The sequence below is a fragment of the Entamoeba histolytica genome, genomic scaffold (genome assembly GCF_000208925.1).
Source record: "Entamoeba histolytica HM-1:IMSS scf_1104750518195 genomic scaffold, whole genome shotgun sequence".
Taxonomy (NCBI): domain Eukaryota; phylum Evosea; order Mastigamoebida; family Endamoebidae; genus Entamoeba; species Entamoeba histolytica.
In genome coordinates, this window is record NW_001914903.1 from 73394 (window position 1) to 84440 (window position 11047).

General features: G+C 28.5%; 3 protein-coding genes across 3 annotated transcripts; 2 read left to right on the plus strand and 1 right to left on the minus strand.

The window, feature by feature from the left end:
• Positions 1-66: 66 nt before the first annotated feature.
• Positions 67-2319, plus strand: EHI_124600 (ubiquitin-protein ligase, putative; the record flags this gene model as incomplete). The annotated part of the gene is made up of 1 exon (XM_649774.1): positions 67-2319. One exon carries the CDS (start codon positions 67-69, stop codon positions 2317-2319), a length of 2253 nt encoding a protein of 750 aa, XP_654866.1.
• A 399-nt stretch (positions 2320-2718) lies between these two features.
• Positions 2719-4167, plus strand: EHI_124610 (Ras family GTPase). Its single transcript, XM_649773.2, has one exon. It carries the CDS (start codon positions 2744-2746, stop codon positions 3353-3355), a length of 612 nt encoding a protein of 203 aa, XP_654865.1. The 5' UTR covers positions 2719-2743; the 3' UTR covers positions 3356-4167.
• Positions 3526-8253, minus strand: EHI_124620 (uncharacterized protein; the record flags this gene model as incomplete). Its single annotated transcript, XM_649772.1, has 1 exon — positions 3526-8253. One exon carries the CDS (start codon positions 8251-8253, stop codon positions 3526-3528), a length of 4728 nt encoding a protein of 1575 aa, XP_654864.1.
• Between the last annotated feature and the right edge of the window lie 2794 nt (positions 8254-11047).

An 11047-nucleotide genomic window follows, 5' to 3' on the forward strand; every position in this document is an offset into this window, starting at 1 on the left:
TTAAATGATGAAAAATAGCCACGTTGATAGTTATTTTAATAATCATACTTCATCTCAATAACTAAAATGAGACCGGCTTGGAGACTTAACAAAAAAATTAATCTTTCTGGTACTTCGCCTAAACCTAAATCATCTCGAGAAATACTTTTTCAAATTCAAATTCAAAAAAAAGAAAGAGAAATAAATCACCAACGTGAAAATGCTGCAATACTTATTCAATCAGTTATAAGAAGATACCAAGTAAAGAAAATTATTCCATCTTTGTTTACAGAAAATTTTAGATTATTTAAAGAGTCAAAAGGAAACAAAGAATATAGTTCTTGTATTACTGCAGCTACTTTAGCTCCTTGTGTTAAAAATAATACCTTTGCTTTAACACTTCTAAATTATCAAAGAAATCATCCATTAATTGGTAAATTAGCATGGAATTTATTAATAAGTGAAACCCAATTAAATCCACGAGCAATATTGATGCTTGTAAATACATTTATTAATAAACCTATAGTTCCAAAGGATTATCCAAACAAAAAAATATTACCAATACTCCCTTTTCAATTAAGACAACAACTAATTACTACTTTATGTCTATATCCAAATCAAGGATTATTAAATTATTTAACACTTGAAGGTGAATCAATTATTCCATTATCCAAACAATCATTGGATTATTTATTTACTGTTGACTTAACAAATTATCAATCATTAATTACTTATTTATTACAATCATCTGAATTACCTCCAATTTATGAAGTTAAATTCATTAGTGAATTGTCATCAATAGAAACTGTAAATACAAGAATATTAAAATTATTACACAACAAGAAAGTGCCTATTCCAACTAAAACTACTTTCTTTATACATTTAAATTTATATAAGTTAATCAAACAAAGTCAAACATTATTACATTTATTTTTACAGAATTTTCCATTCCCTTTCTTAGAGTTAATGCAACCATTTATTGAAACAGATGCACCATATCATGATGATGCAGTTAATTTATATATAAGTCTTTGTCATGATGTTCTTTCATCAAGACTATACAGCAATTTATATGAAGATATGTTACCTTCATTGAAATATTTATTACCTTTATTAAAAATTAATGAAAACCAACAGATAATGCAAGACCTACATCTTCTTATTCGACATTCTCCATTTCCACCATCATTACTTCCATTTACAAAAAGTGTAAATCCAACACTCTTCTCTCCATTACCTCAAAAACTTATTGGAATATTTTCTAAGTTAAATAATGATATCATATTTAAATCAACAATAAAAATAAGGAGAGATTATCTCATTGAAGACAGCTTGGCACAAATTAATCACTGTGATATGCATGCAATTCAAATCAAATTTGTTGACCAATTTGGAATAGAAGAAAATGGGGTAGATGGTGGTGGGTTATTAAGAGACTATCTTATTTCAACACTAAACTCTTGTGTTGAAATACTACATGTATTTGAGAGAAATTCTGATGGATTATTAACATTTGGTCAAATACAAAAGAATTTAATTGAAATAAATGAAGATGAATTATATCAAATGGTAGGGCGGTTAATTGGTAAATGCTTAAGCGAAAAAATTTCAACTGATTTAGTATTTTCTGATGATATTTTGATAGGACTAACTAATCCAGAAGATGATTCTATCAATATTAATACACTTGCTAGTATTGATTATATGCTTGCAAAGAATTTAAATGAATTAAGTGATATGAGCGAAGAGGAATTGAAATCATTAGAACTAACATTTACATATGATAATGTGTCATTAATTACTGGTGGAGATAAAATATTTGTCAATAAAAATAATGTAAATTATTATATTTCATGTGTGATATTTTATATAACACACATAAGAAATAGCAAACGAGTTAGGTCATTGAGAAATGGATTATTAAATGTTATTAAGGAAGAAGATATTAGATTATTATTTCCTGATGAATTACAACACTGGATAAGTGGTAAGTCAAGTGTTATTGATGTAAATGATTGGCAACAAAATACAGTATATCATAATATTAAACCTGATGACCAATTAATTCAATGGTTCTGGAGTATTGTTGAATCTTTTTCAGAAGAAGAAAAATCATTATTATTACAATTTAGTACTTCATTGATTAAACCACCTTTCTTTGGATTTGGATCATTAGAACCTAAATTTGCAATTTCTTTCACTAATCAATCTTCTGAATTTTTACCTACATCATCTACATGTGCTTATATGTTAAGAATACCCAATTACAATTCTAAAGAAGAAATGAAACAACAACTTATTAAAGCAATAACATCAAAATCAGGATTTGCATTTTCTTAATATAAAGTTAAAAAAAAAAAAAATAATTTATTTGTTGTATTATCTTTTTTGTCTAAAAAAATAATCGTAAATGACCCATTATATCTATTTAAAAAATAGATTTTAAAATAGATTTTAAAGGTGAAGTTAAGACTATGCACAAAAACTAGATTAGTGATTTTTTTTTGGTTATACTCACCTTAGTGAAGTTTGCTTATCTAATCGTTATTAAAACGAGAAAAAATCCCGATGAAATCCAACGTTTTCTGGTTTGTTCTTTATAGAAGTGTTGATTCTTTTCATTAATCTTTTTTTGGAACAGAGAAAAAGAAATAAAGAAATAAGAAATAATAAGAAGTAAACTATATTCTCATAGAAAAATTCCAAATGAAAAGCTACTTAAACTCAGTTTAGAACTGTTAAAAATAAATTCAAATTGTTTTTAATGACTACAAATACTTATAAATTAGTTATGCTTGGTGGTGGTGCTGTTGGAAAGTCTGCCATCACTGTTCAATTAGTTTCTGGACATTTTGTACAAATTTATGACCCAACCATTGAAGATTCATACAGAACTTCTATTTCTGTTGACGGAGAAATGGTTTCACTTGATATTTTGGATACTGCAGGTCAAGAAGAATATTCTGCTTTAAGAGATCAATATATGCGATCAGGAGATGGATATGTTATTGTATATTCCATTACATCAACCACATCTTTCTTAGAAGCCAATGGATTTAGAGAACAATTATATCGTGTTCTTGATAAGGATGTATCTGAGCATGTTTCTATTGCACTTTGTGGTAATAAATGTGATTTAGAAAACGAAAGACAAGTAGAAACTGCAGAGGCTAAAAAATTAGCTGACGAATGGAAAGTGTTATTCTTTGAAACCTCTGCAAAAGCTAAAATTAATATTACTGAAACATTCCAGGCGTTAGTTAAAGATATAAAAGTGAATAGAGTATCATCAGAACCTACTGCCTCTATTGAACCTACTGACACAAAAGGAAAGAAAGAAAGAAAACCTTCTAAATCAAAGTGTGAATTGTTATAAACAACATTAGAAAATTTTGACTTATGTTTTTATTGAAAAAGAATAAAATTGATTTTTTCTATTAATTCTTATTCTTTTTTTCTTCGTTTTCTTAAATAACTAAATTAATTTGACATAACAAAATATAATTAAAGCAAATGTAAATTTGACAAATTCTGTTATAATAAATTTTATTCGCTCCAGTCATCGTCATCTTCTTCTTCTTCATCAGAAGAAATATTAGTGTCTTGTCTTCTTGCGGTAAGAATTCCTCTTAATGCTAAAACAACCTCATCTTCTTGGACCACTCGTTCTTCAATTTCAGTTGCCTTTAATTTACCTTGTTTAGCTGCAATCATTTCTGCTAATGACAGAGTTGCACCAGAACTTGGTGTCATTGTAGTTGTTGGTGAACTTGTTACGTTTAATGTTGGAGGAGGTGGTGGTGGCATGCTCAATGTTGGAGGAGGTGGTGGTGGCATGCTCAATGTTGGAGGAGGTGGTGGTGGCATGCTCAATGTTGGAGGAGGTGGTGGTGGCATGCTCAATGTTGGAGGAGGTGGTGGTGGCATGCTCAATGTTGGAGGAGGTGGTGGTGGCATGCTCAATGTTGGAGGAGGTGGTGGTGGCATGCTCAATGTTGGAGGAGGTGGTGGTGGTGTAGCAATTGATGATGGAGAGGATGTTTTCGCACTGGAATCTAACAAAGATGCTTTAAACCTTTCGGTTTCTTCTTTTTCTTTTTTAAGTCTTTCAGCCTCTTGTTTCAATCGTTCTTCTTCTTCTTTCAAACGTGCTGCTTCTTGTCTTAACCTTTCTGCCTCACGTTTCATTTCTTCAAACTCAGCCATTCTTGCTTTTTGTTCTTCTTCCCATTTCCTTCTTTCTTCTTCGTGTCGTCTCATCCTTTCTTCATCTTCTCTCTTTCGTTTTTCCTCTTCTTCTTTTCTCGCTTTCTCTTCTTCTTCTTTTCTTTTTCTTTCCTCTTCTTCTCTCTTTCGTTTTTCCTCTTCTTCTCTTTTTTTCTTTTCTTCTTCTTTTCTTTTTCTTTCAGCTTCAATACGTTTTCTTTCTTCTTCAGCTTCTTTTAATTTACGTTCTTCTTCTTCAAGTTCTTTCTTTAATCTCTCAACTTCTTCTTCTTCTTTTTTACGTGCCTCTTCTTCCTTTCTCTTTCTTTCTTCTGCTCTTCGTCGTTTCTCTTCTTCTTCTGCTCTTTTTTTCTTTTCTTCTTCTTGTTTAACTCTAAGCTCTTCTTCTTCTTTCTTCTTACGTTCTTCTTCTTCTTGTTTCTTACGTTCTTCTTCTTCCCGTTTAATTCTCTCTTCTTCTTCTTTTCTCGCCTTTTCTTCTTCTTCTTTTCTCTTTCTTTCTTCTTCGGCTTTACGTTTTTCTTCTTCTTGTCGTCGTTTTTCTTCTTCTTCCTTCTTCTTTCTTAATTCCTCTTCTTTTTTCTTGTGTTCTTCTTCAAGTTTTCTTTTCTTCTCTTCTGCCTCTTTCTTCTTTCTTAACTCCTCCTCTTTTCTCTTTCTTTCTTCTTCGGCTTTACGTTTTTCTTCTTCTTTTCTCTTACGTTCTTCTTCTTCCTTTCTCTTACGTTCCTCTTCTTCTTTTCTTTTTCTTTCTGCCTCAGCTTTACGTTTCTCTTCTTCTTGTTTTCTCTTTAATTCTTCTTCTTTCTTTCTACGCTCTTCTTCTTTTAACTTTTTTAATTCCTCTAGTTCTTTCTTTCTCTTTTCTTCCTCTTCTTTTCTCTTACGTTCTTCTTCTTCCTTTCTCTTACGCTCTTCTTCTTTTCTTTTTCTTTCTTCCTCTTCTTTTCTCTTACGTTCTTCTTCTTCCTTTCTTTTTCTTTCAGCTTCAACACGTTTTCTTTCTTCTTCTGCCTTTCTTTCTTCTTCTTCTAATCTCTTTTGTTCTTCTTCCAATAATTTTTTCTCTTCTTCAAGCCTTCTTTGTTCTTCTTCTTCTTTTTTTCTTCGTTCTTCTTCAATTTTTCTTTGTCTTTCTTGTTCAATTTTTCTTTTAGCCTCTTCTTCTTTTCTCTTACGTTCTTCTTCTTCCTTTCTTTTTCTTTCAGCCTCTTCACGCTTACGTCTTTCTTCTTCTTTTCTCTTACGTTCTTCTTCTTCCTTTTTACGTTTAATTGCTTCTTCTTTCTTTTTACGTTCTTCTTCAAGTTTTCTTTGTTTTTCTTGTTCAATTTGTTTGAGTCGTTCTTCCTCTTCTTCTTTTTTACGTTCTTCTTCTTCCCTTTTCTTTCTTTCTTCTTCTTTCTTTTTACGTTCTTCTTCAAGTTGTTTCTTTTTCAGTTCAATAGCTTCTTTTCTTTTTCTTTCTTCCTCTTCTTTCTTCTTTAACTCTTCTTCTACTTTTCTCTTTTCCTCTTCTTCTTTTCTTTGTTCTTCTTCTTCTTTTCGTTTACGTGCTTCTTCTTCTAATTTTCTCTTTCGTTCTTCTTCAGCTTTCTTTTTTCTCAATTCCTCTTCTTTACGTTGTCTTTCTTCTTTAATTCTTTTGTTCTCTTCTTCTTCTTGTCGTAAACGTTCTTCTTCCTTTTTCTTTCTTTCTTCCTCTTCTTTCTTGAATCGTTCTTCTTCTTGTTTTAATCTCTCTTCTCCTTTCTTATGTTGTTTTTCAGTTTCTTCTCTCATCTTTCTAATTTCATCTTGTTTTCTTTGAATTTCTTCACGTTTTCTTTGCATTTCCATACGTATTTTTTCTCTTTCAATTTCATCTTGTTTGTATTGTTCTTGTCTTTGGATATAAGCATTAAGTGATGCTGATCCTGTCAAAGTATTGTTCTTTCCACTCTTTGGTAATTTTTTTCTTTGAGCCACAATTTGAGCCGCACTTGACTTGAGTCCCATACTAGAAGGTTTGACACATTGGTCTTCTTCATTACCCTGTTGTAGTTCTTTGTTAACACCATTTATATCTTCACGGCTGTCTTGATAAACAATGTCTTTAGGAGTTGATGTTTGTTTAGCAAACTTTGCTTCATACCCATGTGATTTTGCAGTTGTTTGTTCTGCTCTCTTATCTTGTTGTTCTCTTTCCCAGCGTTGTCGTTGGACAAATGTCATTTTAGACAAATCAACTTCTTCAGTTTGTTGATTAGTTTCTTGTTTCATGCCTTCCTTTTGTTTTTCTTCAATAGTGCTGCTTTGTGTTGCAGACTTTTTGAATGAAGGAGTTGGCTTAACAACATTACGTGTTACAGAAGTTTTTTGTGCTTCTAAGTCTTGCTGCTCTCTCAAATATCGTTGTCTTTGGACAAATGACATTTTAGATAAATCAACTTTTTCTTTATCACTATTATTTGTATTTGATGGAGATGAGCTTGTAGGTGATGATTTAAGATTTACCAATAATTTAGGTTGGCTAGCAGTAGATTGGTGGTTAGATACTATAGGTTTTTCAATGTTAGGTTGTTGAGTTTTTGGTGATTTAATAGTTTCTTGTACAGTGGATGATTCTGTTTCTTTAACAGGAATATTACTTTGTTTTTGTATTCCTTTAACTGTAGTATTTGTTTTAGCAGGTTCAGTGGATTTAGAAACATTTTGAGACATATCTTTCAAGGTTGGCTCTGGTGATTTAGCAACTCGTTGTGAAGAAAAAGACTCTTGTTTAGAAATACTTGGTTGCTGTTTTTGAGTATTAGTTGACGTTTTAACTAATGGTTGTTTCATTTGTTCAGCACTTATTTGATGAGAAGGTGTTAGTGATTGCTTTCTTGTTTGAAGAGTTTGTGATGTTGTTGGTTGTGTTTGTTTAATTGGAGATGATATAGTAGAGTTGATGTGAGAACCTGTTGATACTTTATTTTCATTCAAAGATGATGTAGGTGATTTAGGTGTTAGTGGTTTACTAGTATTAACTGAAGCAGTAGTAGTTTGTTTAACTACACTTGATTTATTAAATGAGTTCATTGAAGAGCTTTGTGGTTGTGATGGTGTTGTTTGTTTAAGGGTAGAAGAAGATGGTGTTGTAAATGATTTTTTTGTAATAGGTTGTGGTTGAGGATTAGAAACAAAGTGAGTGGGATTATTAACTGATCCTGACTTTGCAGACGTATCAATTTTTGAACCAAAAGCATGAGGAGCAAATGAGGATGAGTTTTGTGATTTTTGAGTTGATGACTCATTATTACTAGAAGGTGTACTAACAGTAGGTGTTGATGTGCTAGAAGGTTTATTTGTTGTACTAGATGTAGTTGTTGGTTTAACTGATTTTTTTGAAAACATACTATTAGATTTTGTTTGTAATTTAGGTTGTGTTGTTAAAGACGAAGGAGTTTTAGAACCATAACCAGTAGGTTTAGGTGTTATTAGTTGTTGGGACTCAGGACTTTTTGAGTTAGTAAGTGTTGGTTTTTCTGGAGTTTTTATTCTGGTAGGAGAATTTTCTACATTAGTTTGTTGTTTAGTTGGTGTTTGACCAAATTTTATTGATGGAGAAGTAGAAGTTTTTTGAAACAAAGCTTGTGTTGTTTTTGTTGAAGTCACAGAAGATGATTGTGTTTGGTGTTGAGGAGTAGTATTTGGTGATTTCATATGTGGTTGTCTTGTACTTAAGAAAGAACTTTGTTTAACATCAGTTTGTGGTTTAGCAGAAACAAAGTTGGGTTGTATTCTTTGTTTTCCTTCTATGACTTTATATCTCTGTTTTACAGAAACAGACATTCTTCTAACATCATGAGCAGAGACTTTCTGTTTATCTAATTCTTCTTGAGTTTTTTTAACATAAACTGATTGTCTCATATAAGCATATACTTTCTTTCTTGTTTCTGGATTTTGAAGGTCTTTCTTTTTAACACCAGCCTCTCTTAATATAATTTTCCATGACTCTGGTAATTGTTCTGGAGGACAGTTATCATCAAGTGCTTCAAAGTTAATACTTTGTGGTTTATTCATAGTCTTTGTTTTTGAGTTCATTTAAGTTCATTTTGACCTTCATTTCCAATTTTCAAGAGATGATCTTTTTCCCATCTTTTTCATTTTACTTCCCTAAAAAAAATAAACATCAAAAACTACTACCTAAACAACAATCTTATTTTTATCATTGTTCCTTATCAAAAAAACAAAAATTTATATTTTTATTACCTTCTCTTGCAACTACAAACAAATAAAGAGTTAACAATATAATTAGTAAATATAAAGTGCCGCTTTAAACATTAAGAAAGTGTGTGTAACCAATAAGTGGTTCAAGACTTTTAATATAAGTAACACTAATAAAATATACTAAAATTTTTTCTTTTTTAATCAACTATTTGAAGTTAAGAAATGACGTTCAGTTACATATAATAAATAAATGGACAATCTATAAATTGTACGACTTTTAATTGGAGAGTCTCGCTTCATAGAAAAAATCCTATAAACTTGTATTATTAATAAATTCTTTTTTTTTATAATTTGACTCATTTATACATGTATTTCTTCTTATTTTACAAATGACAATAAAAAGACTGATTATTAAAACTGAAATGTGTTCATTTTATATTTATCATTTCAGATATTTGAAGATGTAAGAGATATTCTTATATTCTTTTTAATTTTCATTTCTAATATTCTATATTTAAAACAAAGACATAAATTAATACAAGGCATTTCATGTCAATTATTCTGATTTGTTGTAATGTGAAATTACATCTTCTAAAAGTGTGTTCAACTTCATTTATATTCAAATGAAGACTGACGACAAGATGATTGTTCTTTAATATTTTCTTTATAAACAATAATATCATTTCCAAAATATCCAAATTCAAGCAAACAATCAGATGATTTATTAAATAAATAAAATGCGTATTGTTGCTTTATAATATTCAAAATTATTCATTTCTTCCTTTTGATTCCAATGAAAATACAAATGATTGTGAATCATATATCCATTCATCAATTTTATAAATTTTCTCATTAACATATCCTCCAAATTTCTTTCCTTCTTCATCTTCAATAATAATTACTCGACGTTCATTATTCATTATTCTTTGTTTAAGTACTGATGTTTCTTTATTCAAAACATAACTATCTGAATCAAATAGTATATTAGATATTCTTCCATTTGGTGAATTTCTTCTAATTGTATCATCCTTTGTATTTTTATGTTATCTCTTGTCATTCTAAACTTCAATATTTCATAAAATTATCAATAATAACTAGATAGGTTTGAAAATAATGTTAATCTAAATGAAATTAACAATAAATTCAGTAGTTACTATGAAAGAAATATCAATAATAAAAGAAATATCAATTCATTCAATACAGAATTGCTATCAAAAAATTATTTTCAAATAAAATGTGTTTGATGTTGATAATTAATAAAACTAATTTTAATTTAACAAAGTAATAAAAAGAATTAAAATAGTCTATTAATTATTATATTATTCTGTTTCATGTTACTTAAAATATATAAGACAAGTGAAATGCAGAAATAAGAATAGTTAAAATGTAATAAAAAGAATGTGTGTCTTATTTTTTTTCAAAAACATTGTCACATCTACTAAATACAAGTCATTACATTATTTAATTATTTAATTCTGCATTAAATAATAATATATATTATATTTGAATATATTTAACATGATATCAAAGAGATATGATTTATTGTTATAATATGTTGTTATGATATAGTATCAAATGTTCAATAAACAAATAAAGAGAAAATAATATAATAGCAAAATAAATTATAAATGCAATAAATAATAATAAATTGAAGTCTCATTCGCAAAGTTATTGTTCAAATGTTATGTGTTATTATAAAATTTAAGATGATATAAAAGATTTATCAATAATGTCAATAGTAAATAAAATATACCATTAATAACTCATGTTCATAGAATAATAATTTATAATAACACTAAAAATATATAACATGTTTGTGCAAAAGAATAAAAATAAATGATAACTTTCTGAAGTATTTCATTAAATAGTTAGTATATTCTTTACCACAAACAAACCTGAGTATTACAAAAGATAGATAAGTAATAAAGTTATTGACAGTTTATTACTTTTCTGTATGTCATTATCAAACTAAATAATAGTTAAGTTATCAATAGAGAAAATAAAAATAACCAAATCTTTGATAATATTGTTATGAATAATATTATTTTTTTTAAATTACACTTTAAAATAAAAAAAGTGTATTTTGAGTAATATTTTAAATCATAAATATGATATATTAAAAAGATTAATCAATCCTGTTTATAAAATGGATTTACTTCTTTATTTTACTATAAAATTTTGTTTTTTTTTTGATATTTATTTCTTTTTTAGTAATACCACTTGTAATATGTTGATAATTATTTTCTCTATTACATAAAAATAGAAATAAGTTGATAAGTAAAAAGAAGCATTGATTCAATTCTTTCCAATTTAGTTATTAATTAGAATAAGAAATATGTTTATTGACATAGAACTTCATTTCTCATTTCAAAGTATTAGAAATTAGGGAAAGGATGATATTTGTTATAATTCTTGAAAGTAATGAAAATATAAGAAGAGTAAGTTATAAACTCAATTAGTTTTATAGTTTAATGGTACTTTAATGTATTAAATCTAACAGTCTTAATATTCAAAATGTATTTATTTCTGTGGATTATTCTCTTCCCAAGGTTTTTCCATTTCAACATTGACAACTGGATGACCAATTAAATCACGGATAACAGACTCAGCACATTTAACTCCAAACCATTGAAGTAATATAAGAAAG